The 15,436-nt window shown below is 41.2% G+C and overlaps 1 protein-coding gene across 2 annotated transcripts; it reads left to right on the top strand.

Annotated features, from left to right (window-relative positions):
• Nucleotides 1-13,749: 13,749 nt before the first annotated feature.
• On the top strand, nucleotides 13,750-15,285 carry FKBPL (FKBP prolyl isomerase like). Of its 2 annotated transcripts, none has more exons than XM_081294172.1 (2): nucleotides 13,750-13,894; nucleotides 14,181-15,285. In XM_081294172.1, the coding sequence occupies exons 1-2, from the start codon at nucleotides 13,887-13,889 to the stop codon at nucleotides 15,265-15,267; spliced, it is 1,095 nt and encodes a 364-aa protein (XP_081150298.1). In that variant the 5' UTR covers nucleotides 13,750-13,886; the 3' UTR covers nucleotides 15,268-15,285. The 2 variants fall into 2 exon arrangements, with proteins under 2 accessions (XP_081150298.1, XP_081150299.1); XM_081294173.1 differs by having other exon boundaries at nucleotides 14,144-15,285.
• The last annotated feature ends 151 nt before the right edge of the window (nucleotides 15,286-15,436 follow it).

Raw genomic sequence — 15,436 nt, 5'->3', positions numbered from 1 at the left:
TATGCTAGGCAAGGGCTCTACAACTGAGCCACAGCCCCAGTCCCACTAAGCAATGTTTTTACAGTGTTCAAATGCTTATCTTTTCCTCCAGGAGTCATTGTATTGTCACAGGGACAGGATTAATGTGCAGTTTCACTGCCATTAGGAGAGAATTTACTTGGGAGAGGATCAATACTTGTCCTCTTCCCAGGGACTGCTATTTTTGGATTGATGGTTATCTCCTTTCCAGGGTTTGTTTTGTCACTGGGAAAGAATTTATTGGGGAAGAATCAATGTTTTGGCTTCTCCCTCCCTCCCTCCTCCTGGGTCACACACTCCTTGGGGGTTGTCATTTCAGGCTGTCGTTTCCATATTCTTCAGTTATACATAACATTGGGGTTAATTTTGATATAATTATATAAGCGTGGAATATAATTTTCTCCAATTCCATTCCCAGTACTTCCCCTTTCTATCTCCTCCTCCTTCCCCCTGTTTCCTTTCCTCTACTCTATTGATCTTTATTCTATTTATTTGTAGTTTTAAAAATTAGTGCATTGTGGGCTGGGGTTATGGCTCAGCGGTAGAGCGCTCGCCTCACACATGCAAGGCCCTGAGTTCCATCCTCAGCACCACATAAAAGTAAATAAATAAAATAAAAAATTATTTAAAAAATTGTGCCATTCATATAAAAAATTACTAAATAAAGGTGAAATCAAATCTACCATGGTACATTCATATATGTATATAGGAAAATTAGGTCAGATTCATTCCACCCTTCCTCCCCTTTCCCATCCCTCCTCCCTCGCCCTGAGTCCTCTTCTTCTCCTCAATTGATCCCTCTTCTATTTTCAGGGGATCTCCTCCACTTTTCTATTTTCCTTAATTTTGGCCTAACTTCTGCATATGACAGAAAACATTCAAGCCCTGACTTTCTGAGTCTGGCTTATTTCACTTAGCATGGTATTCTCCAGTTCCATTTATAAGCAAATGCCATAATTTCATTCTCCTTTATGGCTCAGTAAAACTCCTTCGTGTACGTGTGCATTTTTTTTATCCATTTGTCTGTTGACAGGCACCTAGCTTGCTACTATAAATTGTGCTGCTATAAACATTGATGTGACTGCACCATATATATGTTGATTTTAGATCTTTTAGATGTATACAAAGGGGCAAGGTAGCTGGTCATATGGTGGTTCCATTCCTAAATTGTTTGAAGAATCTCCACACTGCTTTCCAGAGTGCTTGTACTAATTTGCATTCCCACCAACAATGTATAAGTGTACCTTTTTTTCCCTGCATCTCAGCCAACATTTATTTGTATTCTTGATAATTGCCATTCTGACTGGGGTGAGATGAAATCTCAATGTAGTTTTATTTACATTTTCCCAATTGCTAGAGATGTTGAACACTTTTTCATATATTTCTTGGCCATTTGTATTTCTTCTTTTGAGAGGTGTCTCTTTAGTTCTTTTACCCATTTATTAATTAGGTTATTTGTTTCTTTGGTATTAAGGGTTTTGAGTTCTTTATATATTATGGATATTAATCCCCTATGTAAGGAGCAGGTAGCAAAGATCTTCCCCCATTGTGTAGGTTCTCTTCATGCTCTTGTTTCCTTTGTTGAACAGATGCTTTTTAATTTGATGCCATCCCACTTATTGATTTTTGGTTTTATTTCTCGAGTTTTAGAGTCTTGTTAAGGAAGTTGATGCCTGTTCTAATATGTTGGAGTGTTGGGCCTACATTTTCTTCTAGCAGTTGCAGAGTTTCTAATCTAATTCCTATGAATTTGATGCCCCTTGATTTAACTTTTGTGCAAGGTAAGAGAGAGAGGGATCCAGTTTTGTTCTTTTACATATGGATATCCAGTTATCCTAGTACCATAAGACTATCTTTTCTCCAAAGTTGTTTTTGGAAACTTTGTTGAGTATCAGATGACTATGGGCTCATCTCTGTTTCTTCTATTCTATTCCATGGGTTTTTGTGTCTGTTTTGATGCTAATACCATGCTGTTTTTGTTACTATGGTTCTATAGGATAATTTGAGGTCTGATATTGTGATGCCTCTGGCCTTGCTCTTTTGCTCAGATTTGCTTTTGCTATACTGGATCTCTTATTATTTCAAATGAGTATTAGAACTGTTTTTTTTTTTCCTAGTTCTGTGAAGAATGGCATTGGCATTTTAATGGAGATTGCATTGACTCTGTATACTTCTCTTGGTAGTTTGGCCATTTTTAAGAATATATTTATTTATTTTAGTTTTGGTTGGACACAATCTATTTTATTTTTATGTGGTGCTGATGATCGATGCCAGTGCCTCATATATGCTTGGCAAGCACTCTACCACTGAGCTACAACCCCAGCTCTATCCAAGAATATGGAAGGTCTTTCCATCTTCTAAGGTCTTGTTCAATTTCTTCCTAATATTTTCATTGTAGAGATCTTTCACCTCCTTGGTTAGATTATTCTTAAGTATTTTTTTGGTTATTGTGAATGGGGTAGTTTTCCTGAATTCTTTCTCAGAAAATTAATTATTGGAGCATAGGAAAGCAATTGATTTAGGCATGTTAGTCTTGCATCCTGCCACTTTGCTAAATTTGTTTATCAACTCTAGAAAGGCTTCTGGTGGAGTTTTTGGGTCTTCTAAATATAGGATCATGTCCTCAGCAGAGATAATTTGACTTCTTCTTTTTCTCTTTGTATCCCTTTAATTTCCTTCTCTTACCTGACTGCCCTAGCTAGAGTTTTAAGATTATGCTTTTAAAATTTCTTTAAAGATTATGTCAAATAGGAATGTTGAGAGTGGATATCTTTGTCTTGTTCCTGTTTTTAGAGTTAATGCTTTCAGTTTTTCTCTGTTCCCTATGACGTTGGCCTTGAGTTTATCTGAAGTAAACTCCTTCTATTCCTAGTTTCTCTAGTGTTTTTTTTTTTTAATATTTATTTTTTAGTTTTCAGTGGACACAACATCTTTGTCTGTATGTGGTGCTGAGGATCGAACCCGGGCCGCACGCATGCCAGGCTAGCGTGCTACCGCTTGAGCCACATCCCCAGCCCCTCTCTAGTGTTTTAAACATGAATGGATGCTGTACTTTGTCAAATGCATTTTCTGCATCTATTGATCTAATCATATGATTCTTGTCCTTAATTCTATTTATGTGGTGAATTATATTTATTGATTTGCATATGTTGAACCAACCTTGCATCCCTGGAATGAAATCCACTTGATCATGGTGCACTATCTTCTTAACATGTTTTTGAATGCAGTTTGACAATATTTTATTAAGAATTTTGCATCTGTGTTCATCAGGGATAGTAGTCTGAAGTTTTTTTTCCTTGATGTGTGTTTTTCTGGTTTTGGTATTAGGGTGATAGTGGCTTTATAAAATGAATGTGACAGTGTTATCTCCTTTTCTATTTCATGGGATAATTTTTTGAGACCAGTCTCACTAAGTTGCTAAGGCTGGCCTCAAAATTGCAAACTTCCTGCCTCAGCCTCCCAAGTCACTAGAATTATAGGTATGCACCACCACACCCAGCTACCTATCATTTTTTAAAACCCATCACTTTTTATTATTGTTTTATTGATTTCCTCAATTTCTTAATTTCCTCATTATTCAGTTTCCTTCTGAGGTTCAACATTATGGTCACCTCTCAGCCCTCATCTTGTAGATTTGGCCCCTCGTCTTGTAAACATTTATTTACATTTACATTTGTCCCTGGTTAAATCACACTCTAAGGGCTTCACACTGCATTCAACAGCTGAATTTAGCTGGGGAAAAACACATAGTCATACTGGCTGGTTCCACTTCCTATGGGCCTTCAGTGTGGCCTGCTATCTTACATTTCTTGAGTCAATTCACCTTCCTTAGTCTGAGACCACAATTTCACAAGATGATAACCTTTCTTCCTATTTCAGTGAAAAAAAAAAAAAAAAAAAAAACCAGAAACTTTCAGAAAAGAAACCCCTCATGGTCTCACCCCAAATCCACTAGCCTGCCTGCATTTCTACTGCAGAGAGACTGACCTACTCCTGGTCCCCACTTCATCTGAGCCCCAAGATTCTGTTCCTTTTCACCTGTTTAGAAACAGGACTCCTGAAATTATCGCCTATCTTTTCAGAATAATCAGTACTCCCCATTTTGTGAAAACATTTCCATTGTGGTACAAACATGCTATAATAAAAATCTTTTTTTATATTTATTTAGCTGTAAATGAACACACAGTATCTTTATTTATTTTTATGTGGTGCTGAGGATTGAACCCAGTGCCTCATACATGCGAAGCAAGCACTTTACCACTGAGCTACAGCCTCAGCCCCTAAAATCTTCTTCTTTAAAAAGAAAAAATAATCTTTAGGGTAGGTCATGATGACTCACACCTGTAATCTCAGCAGGTCTGGAGGCCAAGGCAGGAGGATAGCAAATTCAAAGCCAGCCTAAGCAAAGGTGAGGAGGCTCTAGGCAACTCAGTGAAGCCTTGACTCTAAATATAAAACACAGGGCTGGGGATGTGTCTCAAGCGGTAGCGTGCTCGCCTGGCATGCGTGCGGCCCGGGTTCGATCCTCAGCACCACATACCAACAAAGATGTTGTGTCCGCCGAGAACCAAAAAATAAATATTAAAAATTCTCCCTCTCTCTCTCTCTCTCTCTCTCTCTCTCTCTCTCTCTCTCTCTCTCCTCTCTCACTTAAAAAAAATAAATAAATATAAAACATAAATTAGGGCTGGGGATGTGGCTCAGTGGTCAACTGCCCTGAGTTCTAATCCCCAATACCAAAAAAAAAATATATATATTACTTAACTATGCATAAAAATACAATATTCATAATAGTGCTTATGTCTTATCACTTGGCAGGCAGGGAATTCTGATAAGAATGAGACATGCAAGGGGTTTTAGCAATACTGGGAACATTTTACTCCTTTTTAAAAAGGAAAACAATACTGGGAATTGAAGCCAAGGCCTGGTACATGCTAATCAAGTGCTCTATCCCTGAACTACATCCCCAGTCATTTCTCAATTTTTTTTTTATTTTGAGACAGAGTCTTTCTCATTAAGTTGCCCAAGCTGGCCTCAAACTTTAGATCTTCCTGCCTCAGCCTCCTGAGTAACAGGTATGGGTAATTGAGCCAGTTAAATTTTGACTTCTTAAGCTTCGTGATATTTAATTATTCTTTGTTGTATATAAGCACATATCCACATGTATTATAACTTGGTATGAGATAATTTACATTTATTTATTTGTTGTGGTACTTAGGATAGAATTGAGACCTTGTGCATGTTTGGCTAGTGTTCTACCACTAAGCTACACCCTATCTCTACATTTACTTCTTTATTATTTTTGCAGTACTGGGGATAGAATTCAGGGTCTTGAACATGTTCAGCACATTCACTCAGCCCCTCATCTCAACTAGAGTCTTAATCAGAGTTTCTCAATTTGGGAACTATTGACACTTTGGGCCAGATAATTCTTCATATCCTTTTCTTTTTCTCAGTGCTGGGAATCAAGCCCAGGGCCTTGCTCATGCTAAGCAAGTGCTCTACTGCTAAGCTTTATCCCCAGCTGGGCCAGATAACTTTTTGTTGTTGTTGTTAGTTGTAGATAGACACAATATCTTTATTTTATTTATTTTTAAATTTTTTTATGTGGCGCTGAGGATTGAACCCAGTGTCTCACACATGCTAGGCAAATGCTTTACCACTGAGTCACAACCCCAGCCTCTAGATGACTCTTTATTGTGGAAGACGGACATGTACTTTGTCTTGCCAAATATCTCCTGGGGAATATCTTGAGCAGCAGTTTTCAAGAGTGATCTTCCCACCCCCCAGAGACATTTGGCAATGTCTAGAGACACTTTGGATCATCTCAACTGATGAAGTGCCCCTAGCAGCTAGTGAGCAGAGATCAGGCATGGTGCTAAACATCCTACAATGTGCAGGACACAAAAAAGAATTGTCAGTCCCAAAATTTAAATTAATGCTGAGATTGAAAAAGCTTAGTTTCGGGGCTGGGGATGTGGCTCAAGCGGTAGCGCGCTCACCTGGCATGCGTGCGACCCAGGTTCGATCCTCAGCACCACATACCAACAAAGATGTTGTGTCCGCCGAGAACTAAAAAAAAAAAAAAAAAAAAAAAAAAAAATATTAAAACTCTCTCTCTCTCTCTCTCTCTCTCCTCTTTCACTCTCTCTTAAAAAAAAAAAGAAAAACTTAGTCTCTGATTATTAGCAACATTGACACAGTTGATCACTCCTTGAAATGCTTACTTCAATTCACTCTTTCTTTTTGTTGTATTTTATATTTCCATTTCTGAGAATTAAACTCAAGAATGTTTTACCATTTAGTTACATCTCCAGGCTTTTTAATTTTTTTTTTCTTTTTAGACAAGGTCTTGTTAAGTGATCCTCTTGCTTTAGCCTCCTAAGAATCTGGGATTACAGGCATGTACCACCTGCCTGGCTCAAATACTTTATTGGGTTGGGGTTGTAGCTCTGCAGTAGAGTGCTTGCCTAGCTCATGTGAGGCCCTCAGCACCACATAAAGATAAATAAATAAAATAAAGTTATTTTGTCAATCTACAACTAAAAATATATGTATATTAAAAAATACTCTTTCTGGATCCAAATAAAGAGTGTTCCTGGGCTGGGGCTTTAACATATCTATTTAGCAAGCACAAGGCCTTGGATTTGATTCCTAGCAGTGAAAGAAGAAAAAGAAGGAGGAGAAGGAGGAGGAGTGGAAAGAAGGGAGGGCGGGAAGAGCACCCTAGTTTCTTATTTTCTGTTCCTTCTCAGTTTCATTGATCAAACCTCCTTTTCATTTTTTAGACCCCTAAATATTAGATGGCCTCAGGAGTCTATACATGGACCTCTTCTTAACTTTAAACCAAGCTCCTATGCAACCATTGTCCCTTAACTGGATTCTTTGCTTCCATTCTTTTTAAAAATATATATTTATTTTTAGTTGTAGATGGACACAATATATTTTATTTATTTATGTGGTGCTGAGGATCAAACCCAGTGCCTCAAGCATGAGAGGCAAGCGCTCTACCACTGAACTGCAACCCCAGCCCTGCTTCCATTCTTGACTGATATAATCTATCTCTTATGCAGAAATCATAGTAATTTTTTTTATACAGGGATTGAATCCAGAGGCACTCAACCACTGAGCCACATCCCCAGACCTTTTTTGTATTTTATTTAGAGACAGGGTCTCACTGATTTGCTTAGGGCCTCACTAAGTTGCTGAGTCTGACTTTGAACTCTCCATCCTCCTGCCTCAGCCTCCTGAGCTGCTGGGATTACAAGCATGAGCCATCACACCCAGCTATCAGAGTGATTTTTTAAAATTACCAAATATCATTCACCTGCTTAATCCTCTGCTGGCTCCTGTCCACCCAACTATTGAGGTTCAGGACACACTATCTCAAATTATGCTACCTTGTCTTGCTGAATAACTTGCACTGAAGGAAAAGAAACTCAGAAGCAAGACCTTTTAGTTTTGTGCCTACCCTTTTTTCTCCTCCCTTTTCTCCTGCAAGGCCAACCATAGAAACTAGAAACCCTCTCTCCCAAAGCCAGCTATAAAATCTAGAGAGATTATACTATCCTCTACTGTCTTTTTTTTGTATAAGAGTGGCCTATGAAGAAATGTTCTAGCGCTCACTTTGGCAGACATACACTAAAATCAGCATAGCCCCTGCTCAAGGATGATACACACATTCATGAAGCATTCCATACTGAAAGGAAGGAAGGAAGGAAGGAAGGAAGGAAGGAAGGAAGGAAGGAAGGAAGGAAGGAAGGAAGGGAGAAAGGAAAAGAAAAGAAAAGAAATGCTCTGACTTGCCTTATCGGATAGAAGATCATAAGACCCTTGTTCCCAAAGAGGTCTTGCCCCTTATCCAGGAGGAACAAATGCTATTCAGGCCAAGAAGAATCTGAACACGTAGACCTTGCTGAGTGCCTCTCTTCTGTTTCCATTAGGTCATACTCTTTTTGTCCAATTACATTTCTACACTATTCATTCTTCACCAGATCCAAGCAGAAAAATGGACAATTTTCCCTGGTCTTTGGGTTGTCATTTCTGAAGATTCCTGTGTCTTATAAAACTTTGATTAAATAAATCTGATAACTTTTTCTCTTGTTAATCTAACTCTTGTTATAAGCTATTGACCCATGACCCTTATGATGGTCGATGAAAGGGGAATTCACATTTATGTCCCTATAAAACAAAATATTAAGTCCACACCATGGCCTATGAGGCCTGACGTTGTTCCTCCCTACTTCTGACTTCATCCCCTCTGTCCCACCCACTCTGATCTCCTTTCTGTTCTTCCAGTTGTAATGATTTAACATAAAGCTCCAATTCCTTCCTGCCTTATGGCCTTTTCACTTCCTTTTTCACTCCCCAGACATTCTTCCTCAAGATACCTGCATGGCTACTCCCTTACATCAGTTATGTCATTGCATAAATATCACCTCCACCCTCATCACAGGATTAAAATTAAAAATAGCACCACATATACCTGGATTTTCCACCTATTCCCTTACCCTTCTTTATTGTGTTCATATTGTGCCTAACATTGTATCATATTTTATGGGTTGACTGACTTTCTTCCTTCCTTCTTTCCTCTCTCTCTCTCTCTCTCTCTCTCTCTCTCTCTCTCTCTCTCTCTCTCTCTCTCTTTCTTTCTTCTTTCTAGGATTGAACCAGTGCCAGGTTTCTGTTCTTACAACTAAAAGGCTCAGGGGTCACTCCAGGAAAACTGGGCTGACTGGGCTGAGCAAAATAACCACACAAGAGATTCAAATGTGACGGCTGTGACGGCTCCTCTGACCTTAAGGGTCCGCAGGAAGAAAGAGAGCAAGAGCACGCGCTGACCCCTTTTATTGAGGAGAAGCTATTCAAATGAGGCAAGGGGTGAGGTTTCAGGGGGCTGAGTCTATCTTCATGATGTCCACTGTCAGCTGGTTGACACCTGGGTAGGCCACACCCAAGGGCACAGTAAGAGAAGGGGACACACACAAGGCACTTCCGTGGAAGATTCTATCCTAAACAGGGCAAGGGGTAATATTACAAAGGAACAGGTGAGCATAGCTTCACCCATGGGGCTGCAGCAAGACACACCCATGCACAAGACACCAACCCTCGAACCCAGAAGGGTGGGGAAAGCTCTGCCACATTTCTGTGACTGAGTGCCTCAGCACCCAGCCGGGGAATGTGACTCAGTCACATGCAAGGTTGGTCTCCCACAAACCAGGGCCTTATGCGTGGTAGGCACGCACTCTACCAGATGAGCTACCTCCCCAGCCCCTGGATTGACTTTTATTGACTATCATCTTCCCTCAAATGTAAACTACACGAAGCAATCAGGGCTTCTATTTCACTGCCTTATATCCAGCCCCTGGCACAATGCTTAGAACAAAGGAAACTTTGAATAAAGATTTGTTGAACCAGGGACTGGGAGTGTAGCTCAATGGTAGAGTATTTGCCTAGCATGCCTAAGGCCCTGGGTTTGATCTCTGGTACCACCAAAGAAAAAATAATTTGTTGAATAACTTACTGAATAAGTAACTCATAGAACTGTGCGAGGAGCAAATGGGATAATGTATGTGAGACACTTAGCACAGTGACTAGTATTACAGTCATACTGCATGGTCAGTGTTGGCCAAAGAGCAGTTCATATTACACACTTTATTGCAAAAAAAAAAAAAAAAGTCTGCCTTTCACTGTCTCATCCTGCCTAAAAACTCTGCCTACAGAGAAGCACAAACTGCTTTGGGAGAAGGGAGGAAAAATTTTGACACAAATCCCAGCAGAACTAAAAACCAACCACAGAAACCAAAACTAAACAGAAGGGGAAATTTATTTAACCTTTGGAAAGCTAGAATTTTTGTCTCTCATGCTGATGCTAAATGGCAGAGTGTTAGTGTAGCATATGGTTCCATGTGGTGAATGTGGAATGCAAAGGAATGTTGAGAGTATAAAAACTTGCAGCCAGCTCCTTGCCTGGTGACACGGCAGCACAAATAGGTATTGGAATAGCCTGGGAAAATTGAGATTGACAAGCTGGACATGAATAATGCTGGGGGTAAATTAGTTTCCCTTTACTTATCTCTCCTGTCTTGTGTTTCTTCTGCATCTACAATAAATTTCTTCATGGGCTGGGGATGTGGCTCAAGCGGTAGCGCGCTCACTTGGCATGCGCGGGGCGCTGGGTTCAATCCTCAGCACCACATAAAATAAAATAAAGATGTTGTGTCCACCAAAAACTGAAAAATAAATATTAAAAAAAATCTCTTCAGTCTTCACAGGTCAAAACTATGGCTGGCCATCTTTTAAGGTTCGACTCTAAACCCCTCCATGAAGATTTTTCAGATCAGTTCATCCCTGATTAAAATAACTTCCTTGCCACTTAATTTTTTCCCCCTGGAGCATTTCATAATATGATTCTTTACATTTATTAGATGACTGGTGGGAATCCACCACATTTTCATATTTAATCGACGAGTTCTGAGTACTTGGTTAAGAATTTTTGTTTGTATGTTGGAGATTGAACCCAGAGCCTCCTACATGCAGGCAAGCCATCCACCACTGAGCTACACCAGTCCTATATAGTATCTTTTTTGTGTGTGTGAGATGAAGTCTCACTATGTTGCCCAAGTTGGCCCCCAAACTCCTCGGCTCAAGAGATCCTCCTGCCTCAGCCTCCCCAGTAACTGGGGCTACAGGTGCATGTCACTGCATCCCTTTACACTCTCAAATCTCTAAGGGAAAGAGAGGGCAGAGACATCATTCTTCCCTCATTCCACAGTCCAAGCCTCTCTCCCAAGAAAGTAATTTTTCACCTGTGTCTTTTTATGTCTTCTTCAGATCCCATGTTCTATAGCCAGGCCTGGGGGTGTAATTCTCCTGGCTTGTTTCTTTCCTTTGTCATGGTTCCTTGGTGACTACCCCCAGAGAATATAATGAGGCACAACTGGGAGAGAGCAAGCACAGTGAGTCAGTCAACATTCAGGCAGTACCTATGCATTAGGGGAGAGCCTATACTTTTCCCCATTTCTTTACCTACACATGTTGAGGCCTGGAAGAATTTATGGGTCCATGGATGTCTTCCCTGGGGACCTCTGAGTCCTCTCTCAAAAATGTAAAATTCAGTGTGTCTGTATGATGGTAGGGATGGAATCCAGGGCCTCATGCATGTTACTCAAGTGCTTTACTACTGAGCTACACTCCTAGTCCTGTATTTTTTTTTTCATTTTTTAGGGGGGTTATCTTTTAAAAATAAAATGCTTTAATTCAGGGCTAGGGTTGCCTAGCATGCGTGAGGCACTGGGTTTGATCCTCAGTATCACATATAAATAAAAAATAACGGTCCATCAACAACCAAAAACATTTTTAAAAAATGCTTTCATTCATGATTTAAATTAGTTTTATTTTACTTATTTTTAGGGCATAAAACAATAAAAATATGGAATACTTTATGAATTTGCTTGCACAGGGGCCATGCTAATCTTCTCTGTATCATTCCCATTTTAGTATATGTGTGCAAAAGTAAGCACTTATTTTTAAAGAGGTTTGCACTACGTTTACATTTGCATCACAATAGCAAGAAAGGATCGACTAAAAAACAAAGTAGACTATTTAATTCAGTGTTTTTCAGTATATAGCCTAAATGTCTATTCTCTGAGGTTCAGCTCCAATTCATTCTTATAATATCAGTAAAAATTTCTCAGTGTCAAAGAATGTTCCCTCATCCCTCATCATTCTCTCCCATAGCATCACACACTTCTCTTCCTATCATTGTAATTACTGACTTTCCTTGGCCTGACTATAAGTTTCATGAAGGCAATAACTAGGCCTGTCTTGTGCATCTATGTATTCCCAGTTCATAGCATGTTGCTTGGCATATAGCAGGTGATCAACAAATACTTATTGAATGGATGGAGAAGATATAACACACACACACTACACACACACACACACACACATACACAATCACAACCCTGTGGAATCTGAAATGTACAGATAAACAGCAATAAGAGAAAATATTTCAAAACACAGATTCGTAGCAGGGAGCAATTTCTTTTGAGAGAAACTGATCTCTATCCAGAGATTAGGTGTGATTTTTTATTTTATTTTTTAGGTGGGTACCAGGGATTGAACACAAGGGTGCCTAACCACTGAGCAACATCCTCAGCCCTTTTTATTCTTTGAGACAGGGTATCACAAAGTAGCTTAGGGCCTTGCTAAATTGCTGAGGGTAGCCTCGAATTTGTGATCTTCCTGCCTCAGTCTCCAGATTTGCTGGGATTACTGGCATGCCCCCTATACCTGGTAGGGTGTCATTCCTTTGTGACTTGCTTTAGACTGCCTTGAAATCCCTGAAATCAAAAGAGGAAGAGGGAGGAAGAAGAGATGGATTAATTTTCAATAGGATCCCAGGGATTCCAGAATCAAAGTAGTTAGCCATGGGGTGGAAGCAGTGTTGACTAAGCTTACTCTGGCTCAGAACCCAGAAATAAAAATCAAGGGTAAATAATGTCTAGATTGGGGCTGGGGTTGTGGCTCAGCGGCAGAGCGCTCACCTAGCAGGTACAAGGCAGTGAGTTCAATCCTGAGCACCACATAAAAATAAATAAATAAAATAAAGGTATTGTGTCCAACTACAACTAAAAAATTTTAAAAAAAGAATGTCTAAGTTAGTGACCTGAGGCTCAGCACAAAACAGGAGAGGGCTGTTTCAACTCAACTCTGTAGTTAATGATGAAACCAATGCACAGCACACACATACACTATCCTTGCATGGTCCTTGTAGTCCAAGGCACAATGAGACAAACTGAAGAGGGAGTCAAAGTGAGATATGAAAAGGATTCCTTCCCCCTGAAGAGTTGTGGTGGCCCAGCCTGTGCAGGTAGCTGGCCAAGCAAGGATGAAATCACAAAAGAAACTTACACCTACTCAAACAAGGAGGACCAGTTTCCCCCTGCTACATTCAATGGAGCAAGTTATACCAGTTATATATGCAAAATGTAGAACAAGCTGAAGGGGCACAGAGCAAGGGGTAAAGAGAATGGGATGAAGTTATTTTGGAATCATTCAAGAGTGGTTGAACCAGCAGGAGCATCACCTGGTTGCTTGTGGAAATGCAGAATCACAATCCTCATCTTAGACTTCCTAAATCAGAATCTGCAATTTAACAGCTTCTTCAGTTGACGTGTATTCACCTTAAAGTTTGAAAAGCACTGATTTCTTGATTAAATGAAACTTAGGAAAGGCAATGATGAATATAATGTAAAAGGTAAGGAAAAGCCTCAAGTGGTCCCCTAAGGGAATCATGCCGGTGGGAGAGAAAGAGGCCGGAGGGTTTATCTTGGATGGAAGGGGCAAAGAACCCGGTAGGAGTTGACCTCTGCTGGGATCCCCGAACTTAGGAATAATAGCACAGAAGGGCCTGAGGTTGCTGGATAAAAGGACTGCTGCCACTCTCATTCCCCATCACCACTCCCATTCTCTATTCTATCTTCAATCTTCCGGGTTTCCCACTCCAGGTTTTCTTCCCACTTTGAGTAAACAGACCAGCGGGGTCGGTTCAATTTTCCCTTGTTAAGTTGCTTTGGCCTGCTTCAGTTGCTAAGGCCCGGAGCATCGTGGTTGCGGAGGAAATGATGTCATGCCCAGTAGGCGGGCCAAACAGGTTCATCCTCGCTCCCGATTGGCTGCCAGAAATTTGGTTACGCAAGTCTCGCGGGCTCCAGCGTTAGTTGTCAGTATCAGCTGCTCCTAGCTTCTAGGCAGTCCTCAGAGTCCAGCACTAGACTCCGAGGACAATAATCAGTAAGCACTTAGCTTCGGAAGGAGAGAAGATTCGAGTAATCCGGCTCTTACCACCATGCTAAGTGTTTTGGATGTTCAGGTAGTTTTTTACCTCATCGGGTGTCCGTAGGGAAGCTACTAGAACCGTAGGGAATTGTGGAATTTATAGTTCTGAATCTGGTCTGGGTGGAACCGAAGCTTGATGAAGACAAGAGATTTTGGGAGCGGGGGAATAAAAGCGGAGGAGGGGATACTTTCAGACTAGGAGCCTCGGTCTCAGATGAGAAAGAACGAGTCGGAGTCTAAATTAGGACTCCAGCAATTAGCATTGTTATGATTTTCTTTTCAGTTGCTGACCTGAACCTGATCTGTTCCTTTCAAATCAGAACTGTTCATTCACAGTGGAAGGGACCAGGCAGACAAATGGAGACACCATCAGTAAATCCAACGGGAGAGAAGGACACCTCTCAACTGAAGCAACAATGGGAAAGGAACCCCCAGGAAAACTTTGATTCAACTACTGAGTTTAGGCAGCAGACCCAAAACCTTCCTACTGAAACTCTTGAGCTGAAAATGAGTTCAGATCCAGCCAGCCAATTTATAGAGAATCCTCAAGGGACTGAAAAACTGGTCACTAGACTTGAAGGAGACTCTGATAAATCTCATGAATCAACTCGTGAGATGCCAGAGTTCCTTCAAGCTTCTGATGTCTGGTACTGTCCTGATGGGAGCTTTATCAAGAAGATCATAATCCGTGGCCAAGGCTTGGACAAACCCAAGCTAGGTTCCCGCTGCCGGGTACTCATTTTGGGGTTCCCTTTAGGGTCAGGGTTGCCAGAAGGCTGGACAGAGCTAACTGTGGGTGTTGGGCCTTGGAGGGAGAAAACTTGGGGAGAACTCATAGAGAAATGCTTAGAGTCCATGTGTCAAGGTGAGGAAGCAGAACTTCAGCTACCTGGGCACTCTGGGCCTCCTTTCAGGCTCACACTGGACTCCTTCACTCAGGGCCGGGACTCCTGGGAATTGGAGATCAGCGAGAAGGAGGCTCTGGCCAAAGAAGAACATGCAAGGGGCTCAGAACTATTTCGGGCTGGAAACCCTGAAGGGGCTGCCCGATGCTATGGACGGGCTCTTCGGCTGCTGCTGACTTTACCCCCACCTGGTCCTCCAGAACGAACTGCTCTTCATGCCAATCTTGCTGCCTGTCAGTTGCTGCTCGGGCAGCCCCAGCTGGCAGCCCAGAGCTGTGATCGGGTGCTGGAGCGGGATCCTGGCCATTTAAAGGCTTTATACCGTAGAGGGGTTGCCCAGGCTGCCCTTGGTAACCTGGAAAAAGCAACTGCTGACCTCAAGAAAGTGTTGGCAGTAGACCCCAAAAACCGAGCAGCCCAGGAAGAGTTGGGGAAGGTGGTCATTCAGGGGAAGAAACAGGATGCAGGGCTGGCTCAGGGTCTGCGCAAGATGTTTGTCTGATTAAAAGTTAAAAAAAGACAGGAACCTGTGAATTGTGTCTATTCTGTGAGATTTTTAGGGGCCCAGTGGGAGGGTTTCAGCCCATATCTTATTTACAATTTTTTTGCCTTGCTGGGGGAGATAGCAGTGTTCTCAGACAATCTTGGGGGAGCATATTTATCTCCGAAGA

The sequence above is a fragment of the Spermophilus citellus genome (assembly GCF_964194105.1).
Source record: "Spermophilus citellus genome assembly, chromosome: 5".
NCBI classification, from domain to species: Eukaryota; Metazoa; Chordata; class Mammalia; order Rodentia; family Sciuridae; genus Spermophilus; species Spermophilus citellus.
Note: the sequence above shows the minus strand (reverse complement) of the source record. Positions and strands in the feature narration are given on the sequence as shown.